This window comes from Microchirus variegatus (genome assembly GCF_963457635.1).
Source record: "Microchirus variegatus genome assembly, chromosome: 8".
Classification (NCBI taxonomy): domain Eukaryota; kingdom Metazoa; phylum Chordata; class Actinopteri; order Pleuronectiformes; family Soleidae; genus Microchirus; species Microchirus variegatus.
Window position 1 is genome coordinate 2,521,870 of NC_139809.1, and position 18,581 is coordinate 2,540,450.

General features: G+C 37.9%; 2 protein-coding genes across 7 annotated transcripts; one reads left to right on the plus strand and one right to left on the minus strand.

Moving 5' to 3' along the window:
• Positions 1-50: 50 nt before the first annotated feature.
• cyp19a1b (cytochrome P450, family 19, subfamily A, polypeptide 1b) lies at positions 51-5,047 on the minus strand (the record flags this gene model as incomplete). Its single annotated transcript, XM_083893672.1, has 10 exons — positions 51-302; positions 392-636; positions 720-882; positions 967-1,081; positions 1,175-1,289; positions 1,511-1,687; positions 1,767-1,921; positions 2,028-2,178; positions 3,067-3,236; positions 4,998-5,047. The coding sequence occupies 10 exons, from the start codon at positions 5,045-5,047 to the stop codon at positions 51-53; spliced, it is 1,593 nt and encodes a 530-aa protein (XP_083749798.1).
• A 1,492-nt stretch (positions 5,048-6,539) lies between these two features.
• On the plus strand, positions 6,540-18,572 carry LOC310930324 (uncharacterized protein). 6 transcript variants are annotated; one of them, XM_083893260.1, is made up of 29 exons: positions 6,540-6,865; positions 7,759-7,810; positions 7,922-7,948; positions 8,031-8,102; positions 9,694-9,816; positions 10,404-10,466; positions 10,566-10,622; positions 10,842-10,925; positions 11,040-11,099; positions 11,657-11,737; positions 11,828-11,944; positions 12,377-12,457; positions 12,557-12,643; positions 12,797-12,886; positions 12,998-13,087; positions 13,199-13,288; positions 13,373-13,447; positions 14,232-14,312; positions 15,096-15,149; positions 15,248-15,325; positions 15,603-15,698; positions 15,782-15,856; positions 15,935-15,979; positions 16,059-16,151; positions 16,239-16,313; positions 16,396-16,470; positions 17,098-17,223; positions 17,309-17,459; positions 17,577-18,572. In XM_083893260.1, the coding sequence occupies exons 1-29, from the start codon at positions 6,566-6,568 to the stop codon at positions 18,037-18,039; spliced, it is 2,961 nt and encodes a 986-aa protein (XP_083749386.1). In that variant the 5' UTR covers positions 6,540-6,565; the 3' UTR covers positions 18,040-18,572. The 6 variants fall into 6 exon arrangements, with proteins under 6 accessions (XP_083749386.1, XP_083749388.1, XP_083749389.1 ...); XM_083893262.1 differs by having other exon boundaries at positions 16,408-16,470; XM_083893263.1 differs by having other exon boundaries at positions 12,569-12,643.
• Positions 18,573-18,581: the final 9 nt, after the last annotated feature.

The window sequence follows — 18,581 nt, forward strand, 5'->3', positions numbered from 1 at the left end:
AAAAAAATGCAATGGAACAGTAATGTTTTTTTTTATCCAGCTTCATTCGTTCAGAGCTGACTGCGTTGAGGTCTCGTGCCGCGAGGGATGAAACGCATGGTCAGGCTGTGCTTGTCCTCCACGGGCTGCTGCGAGAGGTTGTTGGTCTGCCTGATGCTGTCGAGGGTGCAGCCTTGACGAGGACACACCGTGTAGCGAGACAACAGAGTGACCAGGATGACCTTCATCATCACCATGGCGATGTGTTTGCCCACGCAGGAGCGAGGCCCGCAGCCGAAGGGCTGAAAGAAACGACTGGGCACCTGCCAGACAAGAGGATGAAGAGGTTTGTTTCTTTGTATGTTTTTCTTTGTTTGTTTTTTCCAGAATCACATATTGCTGCACGACTTACAGTTTTGTCAAAGTTCAACAGGCTGAACTCTTTGGGTTTAGGGAAGAATTCAGTCTTATGCATGAGGCCAATGTTGAGAATGATGTTTGTTCCCTTCCTGATTTTTGTGCCTTTAATGACGTCGTCTTCCAGAGCTTTTCTCATGGTGAAGTCGACGACTGGATGAAACCTCATAGACTCATTGATGAAGTTCTCCAGCACGTTCAGGCTTTGATAATTCATGTTTTCTGCACCATTTTTTTCACCTGGAGGTAAGACAATTGCAGCATTTATGGATTTCTCTTTTTTTCAGTGTATGTGTAATAAAAAATAGCAGTTGTTCACTCACTCCAGACAGTGTTCATCTCCTCCACTATTTTCTGCTCCACATCTGGGTTTTGTTTCAGCAGCATCAGCATGAAGAAGAGGCTGATGGAGAGTGTGTCCGGGCCTGCGATCACCATCTCCAGCACACACTGCCTGACGTTATCTGCTGTGAGCTCGCCGTGGTTCTGTCACACAGACAAATGAAGGCGATGAGAACGCGACGCGCACGGATATTATCTGCACAGTAAACTCTGTGAAAACAGACTCACCTGTGCAAAGATGAGCTCCGTCGCAAAGTCGAGATCATCATCCAGCTTCTCAGTGTCGTGAATCATTTGTCTTTTCATTTCTAGAAGGCTCTCCATGGCGTCTTGCAGTTCTTGGCTGTTAAGTTCAGAAAGCATCACAGTTCACGGTTCAAGGAGAAATTCAACCCCAAAGCAAATGCTGTTTCAATGGTGAGCGTGAGGATCTTACGCCGCTCTCTTGTGCTTGTTGTACAGCCATCCAATCTTGAAGAATATGTCGGGCTTGATCAGAACAGCTTGCCACGTCTCAAAGTAGTTGTGGATTTTCGTCAGCAAGTCCTTCTCTGAGACGCCATGAAGCCAAAATGTGTGTCAAAATATCATTTTACATGAAAATACTGTCTTGTCTATCTTTGTTTCTCACGGACCTGCACAAATATCACACAGTAATCATTTTAAATGTGGTTTTTTGAATGAAAATGAGCATAATGATGTAAAATATACTACAAGAAATTGAATGTGAATATTAACTGGCAGGGAATTTGACACTGGACACGCAGCTGACCGTTGAGCGGCACCCTGAGGAAGAGCCTGTTGGAGATGTCCACCACGATGGCTCTCAACAGATTGAGAGCGTCCACGTGACCCGAGGGGTCGGTCATCTCCTGCAGGCTGTCCAGGTGTTTAGCGGTGGAGCTCAGGCAGATCGTCACTGTCCTCTGGATGGCGGGGCCCGTCAGGGCTGAGAAACAACAGGACAACGGTTCAGGGAAGCAGTTTGTTTTTTGTTTTGTTTTGCCACACCTGTAGCAATCACTCACCTTTATAAAAATACGTCCTCATTTTTCTCCAGAGTGGGACGTCGCTGTTGAAAATGACACCCCTCCCTTCCATCCCGACACACTGCAGACCCCTTGTGCTTCCGAATCTGGCCGTGTAGTGAGCACTCCTCAGCACATGATACACCTCTGTAGAGCTGTAGGTGAGGCCAGACTGGGACTTTTATTACATTATAGTGAAATATCATGACATGTACCGTATACTGTCAGATTCTCCATGTCTGTTATCTCCGTAGAACTTGCCTGCTAAAAATGAGCGTCTCCTCACCATTAATCCACACCCGCACCATGCTGCCATATTTGTTGTTGTAGTAGTTGCTCGCTGTTCCAATTCCAGTCCAGATGAACCTGATGTAGGAGAGAAATGGACCGAGACCTGCCAAGAAGGACGGACCTACAAGAAAGAAGTAGGTGCATTTGACATGATAGTTATTTATTATTAGGAAGCATCAGATTTGCTGACATGACTTTAAATTAGGGCTGTCAAAAGATTAAAATTTTTAATCGTGATTAATCACAGGGTAGCTGTGGATTAATCACGATTAATCACGATTAATTACCGTTCGTAAATATGCCCAAAAAAATTCTAATTTTCTCTTTATATTGTTGTAGGAACGGAGAGATAAATAAAGTATGTGAAAATATAAACGTAAAGAACAATAAAATACTGTAAATAACTTGTAAAAACCTATACAAACTTAGTAAAAAATAAACATTACATTGTAAAAAAAACCCACATTATAAGACAACATAAATAAATAGAAAAAATAAAATGCTGTAAATAACTTGTGCGTTAATGCGTTAAAAAAATTAACGCGTTAATTCCACAAATTAATCATCCTGCGTTAACGCGTTAATTTTGACAGCCCTACTTTAAATTACATATTATTACATTATATTCATACAGGGATGTCAAAGGTATGGCCCGCAGGCCTGAACCAATGTTAACTCAGGCATAATATTGTTTAAATTTCACTTGAAATTGCACATTTCTGCTTGCTCATAGCGTGTTTTGTAAAAAGATACTTCATTAAAGGTAAAACAAGGGGGAAAATGTGGTTGTTAATAGGTTATTATGCAATTATTTTACTGTTCCGGCTCCACTTGAGATTAGCTTGTCCTCTATGTGGCCTCCTGAAGAAAAAACCTGCAAAAAATGAAGTGGTAAATGTACGTTCTTCCTGTTTTCTTGTGACACCTGTCTGCTTTGCACCTGCAGCAACATGTCCATGTCCATCAGTCTTTGCAAACTTGAGACAAATACAAAGCTTCGGTCTCTCACCTGGTACCTGTGACAACCGGTTTGTGCAGCTCCAAACAGCGTAGAGCAGCAGCAGAACAAGAAGCAGTAAGACAGTGACCTCGGACACCGCGTTCACCTCCGTGAGGCCGATGTTGAGCATCTCCAGCGGCAGCATCCCCTTCATGACTCCTGCCATTGCACAGACGCACCTGCACCGGCTCACTACGTCCTCTAACAACCTGCAGGTCGAGTCTGATTTTGTACAGCATCAAAACAAGAAATTAAAACCTCTGGAACAACCTTCCTTTTAATCCTAAGTGATGCTTTTGTCCTTCAGTGCTCGCACGCAACTGATCCCGGGCACACACGGAAACCAAAATACACCCACATGAAGCTTAACGACAAACTATAACAGTAACTCAGTGGAAACATTAGAATACAGTCTTTAGATTTTAAATATAACGTTTTTTTTTCATTTTGTCCAATAATGCTCTATTGGTTTAAATAATATTTATAGGTTTTAAGTCATAATCGGTGTGTTTTCCCATATTATGCACAGTCTTGAGGACATGAGACAAAAAGTCACAAAAGAATTAAGTGATGTTAGTGAATCCACTTGCTCTCCTTACCTTATTAAAAAGTAAGGTAGTAAAAGTTACATTTTAAAAATACATCAAGTTACAAATGACGATGCAAAACCTTTAGCAATAAATGAATCTGTCAGTTAAAAAAGTAGAGGAAAACACATCAATTAAATCAATATCCAATTCTTCAATAAGTAATTATCAAGTGATCGGTGACACTTACTTTGCTTGTCCTTAGAAATCAGTGCTTCACCCACTGGATTTCAGAGATGACATTCTTCCACCAAATAAATCAGAGTGTGATCCAAGTGTTTATAAAGCCCTGGTTTTAAAACCTTCACCTCACTGGTTGCTTAGAAACTTTACCACTTTGTGGTCTCGAGTACCTTCACATGGCAGAACACTGCACAGAACCACACACCGATTCAAAAAGAAATAAAGTGTTTCTCTCGATTCATGAGAAATGCAGAACCCTTTCATGGTTTTCTTCAGCTTCACATTTTGATTTGCCCAAAAGAAAGAAAATCCCCAAACTCCAGCTCGTCAACAATGGAAGCTTTTAAAGAGGAAGTTAATTAGCTGGGTCAGACTGACCTGTGACAAAGGGGAGTAGAGAATTACTCTGCAGCTTGAATGAGCAAACAACTGGTGACAGACAAATCTTATCTTCATCATCTTTATGTGGAAATGGTGTTCACACTTTTTATTTTTGTTAACATCTGAAATCATACATTCAAACTTAATTAGAAAAACAGTTTATGCAGATGCACATTGTGCGTATAATGAGCTGCCCTTCAGGCTCAGCACTTTTGAATAGCTGTTATATTGCTAAAGAAGATACTGGCCGCACATTTGAGGCTTTAGGGGAAGCTGCTTTCATTCTAAATTGGCTGAAAAACTTCATTCATAGTAACAATGAAGCTGGAATAATTAGAGAAAATGTGCAACACTGATTATTTATCGGGTAATTAATTTTTAGTAAGATCATAAACATCGAAAAACTTTCATGAAAAGAGATTTCAAAGAATTTACACACACACACATCTACATGTCTTTACCACATTGTGGGGACCATGTTCGGGACCGGGCATAATGTCCCCACAAGGAAAAAATGTCCCCACAAAAGAGGTGTTTTTCCCTGGGGTGGTCCACACAAGCATAGCAAGACAAGAGCACACACACACACACACACACACACACACATCTACATGTCTTTACCACATTGTGGGGACCATGTTCGGGACCGGGCATAATGTCCCCACAAGGAAAAAATGTCCCCACAAAAGAGGTGTTTTTCCAGAGGGTGGTCCACACAAGCATAGAAAGACAAGAGCGCGCGCGCACACACACACACACACACACACACACACACACACACACACACACACACACACACACACACACACACACACACACACACACACACACACACACATTCTTGTACTTGCTGAATACTGAGGACTGGGTTGCTGACAAAGCGAGGACCAGCATTTCCACTTTATAAATCAACACAATTACAAATATCTACTTCATGAATGACATCTACTAAAATTTGACCCAAAATGTTGTGAAAAAAAAATTGGACGAAAAATTTTTGGTCCAAAATTTGAAGAAAAAAATTGGACCCAAAATGTTTGGTCCAAATTTTGAAAAAATAATTGATGCAAAAAAAAAATTAGAAAAAAAACATTGGACCCAAAATGTTTGGTCCAAAATGTTGTGAAAAAAAAATTGATGAAAAATTTTTGGTCCAAAATTTGAAAAAAAAAATTTGACATAAAATGTTTGGTCAAAAATTTGAAAAAAAATTTGACGTAACATTTTTGGTCCAACAGTTGAAAAAAAAAATTTGACCCAAAATTTTTGGTCCAAAATTTGAAAAAAAAAATTTGACAAAATGTTTGGTCAAAAATTTGAAAAAAAATTTGACGCAACATTTTTGGTCCAACAGTTGAAAAAAAAAATTGGACCCAAAATCGTTGGTCCAAAATTTGAAAAAAAATTGACAGAAATTGATGCAAAATTTTGGGTCCAAAATTTGAAAAAAAAAATTGGACCCAAAATGTTTGGTCCAAAATTTGAAAAAAGAATTGATGCAAAAAAAAATTTGAAAAAAAAAATTGAACCCAAAATGTTTGGTCCAAAATTTGAAAAAATAAATTGATGAAAAATTTTTGGTCCAAAATTTGAAAAAAAATTGACAAAAAATTGATGCAAAATTTTTGGTCCAAAATACTGTGTCGTCCAAATTTTTTTTTTTTTTTTTTTTTGACAAATTGAGTATAGCATGTTATAGCAACCTAAGGAAGTGATTTCAATGAAAACAAAGTGAGGACCGACCAAAATATCCTCACTCCGTAAAAATGTCCTCACTTTGTTGGTTAAAAACCCTCACTGGTCCTCAGTATGTCGCAAGTACAAGAACACACACACACACACACACACACACACACACACACACACACACACACACACACACACACACACACACACACACACACACACACACACACACACACACACACACACACAGAGTGAGAAAGCACACTGAAAGCTCCTTTGTGAATCCAAAGAACGATCCCTTTGTCCACAACTCATTTATTCCACTTCCATGTAATTCTGTGTAGAACAGACTGATGACAATATTGTGAAGAAGAAGCACTAGAAAGATGTGTGGCAGTCATTCTGGAAATATGTCCATGAGCTGCTTCTCAAACCAAGCAAGTGTGCAGGCCGACGTTACTGTAACTGTTTCCCAGATGCTTGTTGTTGTGCAATTTCATCATGTGGTTTCCCCCAGTAGTTTCAGACAGATTTTGACATGCCTCTGCAACAGATTGAGCTTAGTTTCCCGCTGACGTCTCATCTGTTGGCAGGTGTTCAGATTATGTGCTTGTGAACTTCAGATCCCACGTCACTCACTTCAGTAGAGAATTAGGAATCGAGCCGCAGACATGACGGAGAAACGCGGATTATCTGTCATGTGGAAAGAGCTGCTGGTGGGGATGTGCGTGCTGCTGCTGCTCCTCACCTCTGCAGGTTTAGTCCTTCTGCTTGTCCAGCAGACACAGCTGACCGAGGACATGGTCAGGTTGGACGCTCAGGTGCAGGAGCTGTCGCAGAGCTGCAAACGGTCCACAGACCCCGAAGAGGTGAAGACGCTTCACCGCAGCAGACGAAACCAGGGTGGGGAACCAGCACAGAGTGAGGATCAGACGGACATGCTGATGTTGATGACATACTCCATGGTCCCTGTAAGACAACAACCGTCCTTGTAATGTGCTTTTTTTTCTGTGTTTGTAAATATTAGGTTTTACTACAATTTCAGTAGTTCTGATTACTGTTATTATGACAAAGTTGCAGGGAAGGAATTTCTTCTCTTTTCCCTCTTGTGATAAGAAATGTTCATGCAATGCAAAGAATCCAGGCGTCTGCTGCAGTGATTAAGAAAGGATCTGTTTTCCATTGACTGTTTTCTGAGAAGTGTAGCATGACTGTGACCTGCTCCTCCCTCAGCTCTCCTCACATGACCAGTGTTTGACCAAAAACAAAACTTTATTCACTGTAACCTATAATATCATTATGAGTTATTGATTGATAAATAAATCGTTAACACTTATGCTTGACGTAGCAAAACGAATAATAAATCCCCTAAAGCAGAAGAGAATAAATCATTTGAAAGTCTTTACGCTGGGAGCAAAATCGTTTTAGAGCTGTGTTTTGTTTTTCTCCCCCAGGAGAAACGTATCTCGCAATCGAAGAGAAGCGCAGCAGGTCGCAGCCAAACTGAACATTCAGTAATGAACGTTTATCTCTTAATAACAGATAAATGCTGTAGTGGCACTTTCACTCTGCTGCAGTTGTGAGAACAAGATTGTGCAAATGTGTATTTGAGTTACGCAGTCAACCTGTGGTGACTGTTTCTGCCCAAAGACACTGATCGAGGGTCGGTAAAGATATTAAGACGCTCGCACTCGACTGTATAAACACTTGTATAAAGGAATCGTTTTCTCTGCCTGAACACACAGTGTGTTCATCTCACCTTTACCCTGCCCCACTGCTCCCCTGCTCCACCCAGTGTTCAAAATAAATATCAATAACAAAATAATGCATACATTATTATTCTTTACATTTGTCTTCACTACAGGTCAAATCCCTCGCCGACCTGTGTAGCAACAACAAAGGAGCTTGTATAACAGGTACACATCAATTATATTCTCCGCTCCAGCACTGAATTTTAATAACGTTATTTTTTTTTTTTATTGGTGCCTCTGCTGTTTTCAGTTTATATTTGTTTTTTATCTCATCAGGTCCACCCGGACCACCCGGACCGCCAGGTACTGTACATAAATATTAATGTTAATGTACGTAAATGCTGCAAAATTTGTTCCAATATAACAATGCACTTGTGTCTGTGAGGTTTGCCAGGTAGAGCAGGCTCACCGGGACCGAGGGGTGTGCCAGGGCCGGAGGGGAAACGAGGAAGACGAGGTGAGAGACTTACTATGGAAGTAAATCTGTGCCATCTGAGTTTGAATTCGAATTTCTAATACTGAATTTTTTTGCATCGAAATTAGACTTTGAATTTTAAAAACCATCAAATTTCAAGCACTGTTTTTTTTTGCCATTGATTTTTTTTCAACGTTGAAATAAATTCAGTTGCAAAAAATTTGATGTCTCAAAAAATTCAGTTGCAGAAAATTCAGTCTCAAAATATTCTTTTTTTGCGACTGAATTTTTTGAGACATCAAATTTTTTGCAACTGAATTTTTTGAGACGTCAAATTTTTTTACACTGAATTTATTTCAACGTTGAAGAAAAAAAATGAATGGCAAAAAAAAACAGTGCTTGAAATTTGATGTTTTTTAAAATTCAAAGTCTAATTTCCATGCAAAACAAATTCAGTGTTAGAAATTCGAATTCAAACTCAGATGGCACAGATTTACTTCCATAACTTACACGTCTAATAATCCATAGCTGTTGTTGACCGGCTGGATGTGTGGATTAGAAAGCAATGTCAAGGAATCTTAGAAGCGACAACACCTGGAACACATTTGAAACATCTGTCAAATACTGGACTGATTTTCTGACTCACTGTTTTCACTTAAAAAAGTCACTTTGTTTAATCCTTCACACATTTACCGGGGCATGTGTTTGTATGTTTTCAATTAGAAACAGTAGATATCCCATACTCAGCCTATAGCCTCGGACAAATAGACTGAAGGACAGCTTCTTCCCCAGAGCCATAACCACACTGAACATGGACATGCACTGACCATCCTGCCTCTACCACATACTCTCACACATTCTGGCATGTGCAATATAAGCTGAAATGCTTATTTATTTAATAATTTACCACACACTATGCAATACTATATACTGTGCAATACTTATATTGTATATACAGATTTTTATCCTGCTTAAATTACATTCCAAACTGTGCAATATCTATATTTTTAAATGGTACCCTGCTAAAATCACTCTCATACCGTGTAAATATTTATATTTCTATTTTTATATACTGCAAAATTACATTTCATTCTGTGATATTTATATTCTATATGCTGCTAAAATCACATCTCACACTGTGATATTTATATTTATATATTTCATATACTGTAAAAAAAATTACACTTCATACTGTGGAAATAGTCTTATTTATTATTTTTTATACCCTGCTATGGGTCACGTCTCATAGAAATGCGCTTTTTATATTTAAACCCTGCTATAGACCTGCTATTTCATACTGTGCAATAAGAATTTGATGGCTGTTTATCCTTTTAATGTAGTACGCTGAAACTGAAAACCCACCCCACGTTAACTAGGGTCACTTTTTTTTAATGTCCTTTTTGACCCATACTCTGGTTGTTGTTGTTGTTGTTATTGTTCTTTGTTTTTAGCTGTATGCACTTTCAAGGTGAAGTCAAGTAAATCTCGTTGTACAACTTGTATAATGACAATAAAGGCATTCTATTCTATTCTATTCTATTCTATATTAACTCTTTCCATTCTGTTTTGGTTTGCTTGTTGTTCTATCTTTATTGATTATCAGGCCTAAACTATGTATTTAATATACTTGTAGGTCTCGTTGGCCCAAGGGGTCCACCAGGACCAACTGGTTTACCTGGTCCAGTCTGTCCGGCCTGTTATTCGAATGAAACGAGAAACAAAACCATCTGTGACCATCGTCCTCAACCCAACGCGAGTAAGAACATCTCTACAGAATCTACACAGAAGCAGCGTGGGTTTATGTCACTGCTAAAAACCTCTTAATGGACATTTTGCACTGAAAGGACTGAAGAAAATATTGAAACATTTATGAAGTTACACCACAAACATCAAGTGACCCTAAATCTGAATGATTGAAGTGTGTAGGTAACTTAAAAGCTGCACTGTTATCTCAGCATTTATGCATGGTTTTCATATTGTCCAGAGACAATGTTATAGATGCAGGATTTTTAAAGTCTGGTCTTTAATATAATCATATAATCCTACCTTTTTCAGTACCTTAATATTTTGTGAAGGTGCTGCACCTGCATCTGCCTAATATTTTCACAAGAAAAGGTGAAGATTTGAAAAAAAAAACAAGAAAGAAAAGCCAATACATTTTTCTTTTATCCCACAGCACATTTTAACATTTCCAGTCACAGGTTTGGCAGCTTGACAATGATTCTGAAGTCAAGAGACCAAGGTCCAAAGTATCTTATTCTTTAAATTGATTAGTCTACAGTACTACCACAGTTAAACTATAACCATGTCACATTTTCCATGTCTCTTTGTATATCTATGTAGAGTCAACTCCTCTCCCGACCAGGGCGGCTTTCACAGAAAACAATACAAGAATAGACAAGTCTGGTAGGAAATGGGCGACTATTAAGCACCTTTGTAACCTCGAAGGCTTCAGTCGCCGTGAAACGCTGTTGGCATTAATGTGTCTTATTTTCCTTTCCGCAGAATCAACAACATCACGTGTAAACGTCTCATACGTTTCCAACACGACAGTGAAACCTGGTAAACGACCGTTTAAGAAAGTCTGTGAAAAACACATCTTTAAAAAAAAACAGGATCACACCCAACCTATTGCAACTCAGCAGACACTATATTATTAATTACATGCTCAAAAATGGCCTCTGGGGGATTTTCCTGTCACAATATGATGAGTCATCGACCTCCCCAACACACACACACACAAACACGATGACTCAACACTGTTTTTTATTTATTTCCTAGCATCAGTATCATTTCATCTGAACAACAGCAGCAACAACACCTGGAATGATACCAACACGGAGGCACCGATAAAATTATCAACAGGTGGGATTTAATGTGTTTTGTAATGGAAAACAAGCAAAACAGGCTTTGCATAGTAACTCAGTTGGTTGATACACGTCGTCCCTCTCTATTCTGACCTATTTTCTAAATATTCAGGTCATGATACTGACACCTTCAATGGCAGAGGAAATGTCACTGATACTGCGGTGAACAATGGTAAGAAACGGTCATGTGACGTGTGAGGTTTTGGTTTTAGACACAAATTAATAATCAGGAAAACAGTCATTTTAAACTGAAGATACATGTAGCTGATACACCTATACCTTTACTTCATATTCACTAATATAGCTATAGAGTTTGAGTGTACTGTATGGCTGTTGTATGATGTTGTTGCTATCTTTTATTGTCTTTTAACTCCCTGTCCAGGGACCTCAGATACAAACTAGAAAAGCACTCGGAGAGCGCAGACCTCCGCCGAGGCAGTTCAGTGTCTACAAAATACGTCTTGTGGCGCGCAGCGTGTACGGATCGCGCCCAAAGTTGAATGTTGACTTGTTCCTGGTCCCATTGTGGACGTTTCCTGAAAATTTCATCCTAATCCGTCACTTTTCGAGTTATGTTGCTAACAGACGGTCAATTAGCTATTTAGCTGACTCTGGTATTGACCTGGTTCTGTAGCCTACATGGTCCCTGTCAACTAAACTAAACTAAACTTATTGGTTTTAATAAACATTATTCGATTTAACGTATTCTGTGTTTGTTTGTCTTTACAGAGTCCGTTTCTCTTCACGCAGACGGCAGATATGACACCAGCACAGGGAACGTTACAGAGGCACCAGTAAAACTGCTAACAGGTACGTGATACTGGAAAAATCATTCATGAAATACTTTGCCCACAAGTGATCGATCTTAAAAGCACACCGTGCTTGTGTTCCTTTCTACAGTGTTACCGACACGATCATCAACAACAACAACAGATCGACAATTGTCAACGGATCAAGCCAGAGATATCTTGACTTTTACTCCCTCGCAGAGACAGAGAAAAACTGACATGGAAACTGGTGAGAGAAACTCAAGAGTGTCAGATTCCTCACATAGAGAGAGAGAGAGAGAGAGAGAGAGAGAGAGAGAGAGAGAGAGAGAGAGAGAGAGAGAGAGAGAGAGAGAGCTTAACTCATGAAGCAGATCAACAGGAAAAACACACTCTTACTCAGAACATGTGTGTGTAGTTGTGATATATAATCACACACATGAATTATTATTTTTTATAAGAGTGTGTTTGGTCGAACATTCCCCACAGATGACAATTCCGTATGTTATTTACGTCAAGTAAGAGTTTCGTGTTCAAACATCTGTATTGAAAATAATACTCAAGTATAGTAGTCCATCATAAGTAAATGTCCTGTCAGAAAGAGAAGTATGTTCAGTAAAATATACTTGAAGTATCTAAAGTATTACGTTAAACACAATTCACTTTTATTTTCTTGAGTCAGTGTCATCTTATAAACACTACAACCGTGTGAACGTCTCCAACACTGAGAACCCCACAGCGACACCAACACAGTTCACAACAGGTGGGAAATACTGTTTCATATATGATGCATATGTAAGTGACTATGACTTGAGCACAATATATATATATATATATATATATAATAATCATATATATGCAGTGTATTCTACAGCTTCACCCGTTGTGGACCAAATAAGCAATGCCACCACTGACAACAAGACCACAATTGATTTGGCCGTGCAACATGGTAAGAAATGACATTTATATAATGTGCAAATGTAAATTGCAAATTGTATTTAGTTTTTCTCCTCACTCAAAACCCATGATTCATCTTCAACAGGGAAACACAGCTAACTTATATGAACAAATAATCTGCTTAATACTTTTTTTTAATTTCTAGAGTCGCTGTCATTTCATCAAAACAACAGCCACGACCGTTTGACTGATGCCACAAGTGAGAATATTACAGAGGCATCAGTGAACTTGACAAGTAGGATAATCTCTTTTAAGTTTTATGTAAAAGTATCAGAAACACATATCTTTTTTGTATTACAGTAAGATTATAGTTACAGTATGTTCTTCATACTGTTCTATTTTCTAGAGTCGGTGTCGTTTCATCAGAACAACAGCCACGACCGTTTGACTGATACCACAAGTGAGAATATTACAGAGGCATCAGTGAACTTGACAAGTAGGATAATCTCTTTTAAGTTTTATGTAAAAGTATCAGAAAAACATTTCTTTTACGTATTACAGTAAGATTATAGTTACAGAATGTTCTTAATAATGTTCTATTTTCTAGAGTCGGTGTCGTTTCATCAAATCAACAGCCACGACCGTTTGACTGATACCACAAGTGACAACGGTACAGAGGCATCAGTGAACTTGACAAGTAGGATAAGCCCTTACATGTTTTGTTGTTGTTACATAATAACATAAGGCTGCAATGTAACACCATCAGTGTGTACGTTTACAGCCTCAGTTTCTGCAGAATTGACTCCAGGAAGCAACACTAGCCGTGGAAACATTATCAATACAGCTATGGAAAGAGGTCATTCAGTATATTAAATAATATACACATTGAATTGCAGCTGCTTTTCTCTTCGGTCAACAATAACATTATTACAGAGAAATGCTGTTTCTATTGAACTAGCTTTAGCTTCAACAAATTCCCTTTTGTCTCTTGTTAAATGTCTTTTTCTACGGTGGCCCAGAGGTGTCAACACAAATACAAAAGACACAACACGAATGCAAAAGCCACAACACAAATACAAAAGCCACAACACAAAAGCAAAAACCACAATGGAAGTGAACGGTACCGGATGTTGACAATTTTTTTTTTTTATGGATGTTGATAATGCAGCGGTTAGGACCGTGATTATTAGTTAAATTATTAATTATATACTAATTAAAATACTAATTGTTATTAAAAATAATATCAAAGTGTTGAATTAGTTTTATATTCGTGTTGTGGCTTTTGTATTTGTGTTGTGGCTTTTGTATTTGTGTTGTGGCATTTGTATTTGTGTTGTGGCTTTTGTATTTGTGTTGTGGCTTTTGTATTTGTGTTGTGGCTTTTGTATTTGTGTTGTGGCTTTTGTATTTGTGTTGTGGCTTTTGCATTCGTGTTGTGGCTTTCGCATTTGTGTTGTGGCTTTTGTATTTGTGTTGTGGCTTTTGTATTTGTGTTGTGGCTTTTGTATTTGTGTTGTGGCTTTTGTATTTGTCCTGACACCTCTGGGCCACCGTATTTTTCTTTTAAATGAAAAAAAAAGTGCAAAGTTGAAAACATTTAAAAAATCTGAATTTGTCATTTCACCCCCGTCATGATCCAGCTCTGTTGTCTGAAAACCAAACCAGTGACGCCTTCAATGTTAGTGGAACCATGAAGCAGAATGACACACTCTGGCAAAGTGGTACGAAACGCTCATGTTTGATATCAGTGTCATTAACAGGAAGTCATAACAATTGGTCTAATTAATGATTTGAACATTTTTTCATACCAGAAATTTATTATATTTATTATATATCTGTAATACTGGCTTCACTGGTAACAATGTTGCAGCCACTATATTGCCAAAGAAATGTTAATTTGCCGGCTGTAAATAATGTTTTCCTAATAATACAACTAATAACAATTCAACACAACGGATGTCAGCAGAGCAAACGAAGAGCAGCTCGTCTCTAAACACTAGAAATATTGACCTACATTGGATCTAAAAATCCTCAGTACCTGTCAAAAATGTCTCTGACTGGAGGAAAAGAAAAATGAGGGTTTGCAGTGGAGATGTGTTAATGTCTGACAGTGGAGAGGAAGTAAAGGTGGACTCATGTGGAAAAGGTTTTTCCTGGACAGGGAAGCAAAATGTGTCATTTCAGCCTCCGTTAGCTAATGTTTGCTTGTCCTCTTTCATACACTCTTTTGGATATTTAATATATATATAACCTTTCTATGATTTGTTTTGTCACCTGTTGTCAGACACAGTTTCGCGTTCAGTCGCCACCTGTTGCTGACACTGAAATGAACCAAAAAGGTTCAGTGTAACGGTAGATTTTTAAAAGCTGAGAGTTGCTATTGTCCATATATATATATATATATATACCATCTTTAAGTCTTTATTATTCGAGTGAAAGTAGAATATAATCTAGTTATCGTACTCTATCTTATATGACAATTTATGACATGTTTTTCACTTTAGACTCGAGGAACAACAAGACAAATTTAACTGGCTATGAGAGCTGGACAAGCACTGGTGAGTAAATTTGAACCTTCAGGTTTCATTACTATTTAACAGTATTTTATTTTGTTTGTATTATTTTTTAAAGGTGAATCTTATATTTGTTTCTACAGAATCACCAACACCAAATCCATCTGACCACACGAACGTTACTGAGCCTATGAACTCTCTCAACACAACAATGGAGCCTGGTAAACAACAGTTTCTACTTATGAGAAACAAAAAACATAAAAACTGTGATAATACTAAGTAAAAAAAAAAACAATGATAATGATTTATTTCTGTATGACATACAGTAAATATGTTTTTGTGAACCACACATTGTTCTATATCAAAACAAACACTTTTATTTTGAAATTCTGCAAATATCGTCACAAATATTGCGATTGCAATATCACGGTGGAATGTTGTCGTCTCATTTTAAGTTCATATCGCCCGCCCGTACTGAACATCTTTTATTTTCGCCAGTGTCATTTTATAAACACAACAACAACAACAACAACAACAGTGTGAATGTCTCCAACACTGAGAACGTCACAGCAACATCGACACAGTTAACAACAGGTGGGAAATGAAAACATTTGAAAAATTATTCTTAAATGTGCATGATGATAAATTTGAAATCTCAATATATGTGTATTCTATAGCTCCACCCATAGTGGATCGTAACATGTATGTCATCAGCGACAACAGAACCACTACTCATTTACCCGTGAAACATGGTAAGAAACTATATTTGTATACTGTTCATATATAGAGTTTTTCTCCTCGCTCCAAACCTGTTCATCCTCCTCCTGCAGAATCACCAACACCACATCCACCTAACGACATGAACGTCACTGCTGGTAAATAACAACTGCAGGGAAACCTAACTTTGACAATATGACAAAAAAACAATGTTCTTAACACTGTTTTATTTTTTAGAGTCGGTGTTATTTCATCAAAACAACAGCCATGTCCACTTGACTAACACCACAAGTGACAACGTTACAGAGGCACCAGTGAGCTTACTGACAAGTAGGATAAACTCTTTTAAATGATATGTTAAAAAGTAAGAAGTAAGAGCGAGAGAGAGAGACTTCAACGTTTCATTTCATTTTCCAGCCTCACGTCCTGATAATGTGACTCAAAAGGAGAACATTACCACACAAAACACCGTTGATACACTGATGGAAAGTGGTGAGAAACTATCACATGTACTACATTTGCTTTCAGTGTTGACTTGTTTTACATCAAAATGATATTATAAACTGATTTAAAGATTTTTCTTTAGACTCTTTGCATCTCCAGAACACCAGGATCACAGGGACAGCCAATGAGAGGTGGACAAGAAATGGTGAGCATCTATCTATCTATCTATCTATCTATCTATCTATCTATCTATCTATCTATCTATCTATCTATCTATCTATCTATCTATCTATCTATCTATCTATCTATCTATCTATCTATCTATCTATCTATCTATCTATCTATCTATCTTGTGAGTTAGTGTGCTAGTTAGCTTGCAAGATAACATACTAGAATCTATCTATCTATCGATCTATCTATTTATCTATCTATCTATCTATCTATCTATCTATCTATCTATCTATCTATCTATCTATCTATCTATCTATCTATCTATCTATCTATCTATCTATCTATCTATCTAGTGAGTTAGCTTGCAAGATAACATACTAGAATCTATCTATCTATCTATCTATCTATCTATCTATCTATCTATCTATCTATCTATCTATCTATCTATCTATCTATCTATCTATCTATCTATCTATCTTGTGAGTTAGTGTGCTAGTTAGCTTGCAAGATAACATACTAGAATCTATCTATCTATCTATCTATCTATCTATCTATCTATCTATCTATCTATCTATCTATCTATCTATCTATCTATCTATCTATCTATCTATCTATCTATCTATCTATCTATCTATCTATATTCATTATATTCATTCCTTAGAGTGCGTTATCAAAGCCATTAAATGTTCGGAGAGAACACTCAAAATGAAGAGCACTTTTGGAGCGTGGATGTCAGATGCATCGCAGCAGGATGACGGTCGATATTGGCTGGCCGATCACTTTTCAGGTGACTGATACAGCAGTTCATTGCGTTCATCATTGCAAATGTTCCAAATCATCGCGGGTCTCACACACTGACATTTCTTCGCCAGGTCGAATTTTGGCCGAATTTCAGAACATTTCAACCTTTCAGAGCACAAGCAACAAAACAATATATGTGCCAAGATTCTATCAGGGATGTGGTCATGTTGTGTACAAGGGCTTTTTCTACTACCACAACGCCGGCACAAACAAACTTAAACGGTAAGTGTCTGTGTGTCAAACATGCAGGATGTGATTAGCCATATAGATGTTTGTATTGTCTATATTATGTGTCTCATGGTTAGCATTTAAACATGTGATCAATTTCTGATTCTACAGGTTTGATCTGAACACTGGGAAAAGAGTCTCTCTGACCATGGCAAACAGCAGATTTAACAACCTGACGTATCTTTTCTACAACTCAAAGACGTACTTCAAGTTTGCTGTGGATGAAAACGGACTGTGGGTCATTTTTGCGTCACTCGCGGATGATATCGTGATGGTTGCGAAGCTCAACTCTGACTCGTTCTCCGTGGAGTCTGTCATCAACACAGCCTATCCTATGACCAAAGCGGGAAATGCTGTCATTATTTGCGGCGTGCTGTATTTTACAGATGAAAAAGACAGGAGCGTGACACACGCCTTTGATTTAAAGAAAGAGATTCCCCTCGATGCAAGTTTTGATTTAAGGCCAGATAGAGGCATCTTGGCGATGCTGTCATACTATCCCAACAAAAGGCTTTTATACATGTGGGAGAACAGCAATGTGAAAACCTGCAGGGTCAAACTCAGAGCGACATAAAATGACCCCAAAAACAATATTTTCATTAAAATGTTTTTTGAAACCTCTTACAGAAGTTGCTGCATTTAATTTTTTTTTAATTACTGTGTGATGATCTATTGGTAAAATCAAGGATACTGAGTAATGACCACGTGGCTTGATATGAAGAAATGCATGGCTTCGACCTTGCAGCGCACAAACAGGGACATTTATTTTGGAGGTTTATGGAGTTGCAACTGATTTTGCCAAAAAAAGATAGATTCTGTTCTTATTGCGGTTGTCAAAAAAGTAATTTGCCAAATTTTGCTCTCATGTATAAGCATATTATTTATGGTAATTAGTACACATGGTATGTACAAAACCAAAACAAACAAACAAAAAAAAATGAGCAAAGGGATTTAGCAGAGTGAGATAAGGTATCACAGGCTCTATGTTTCAATGTTTCCCATGGTAGATATTTGTTTTAAAGCTGCAAGTGTTTGTCTTATTGTTAATCTGAGTTGGTTGTTTTTGCAGATCTACGCTGTCACTTTGTGTGTCACATTCGTACAAAAGTCAACACA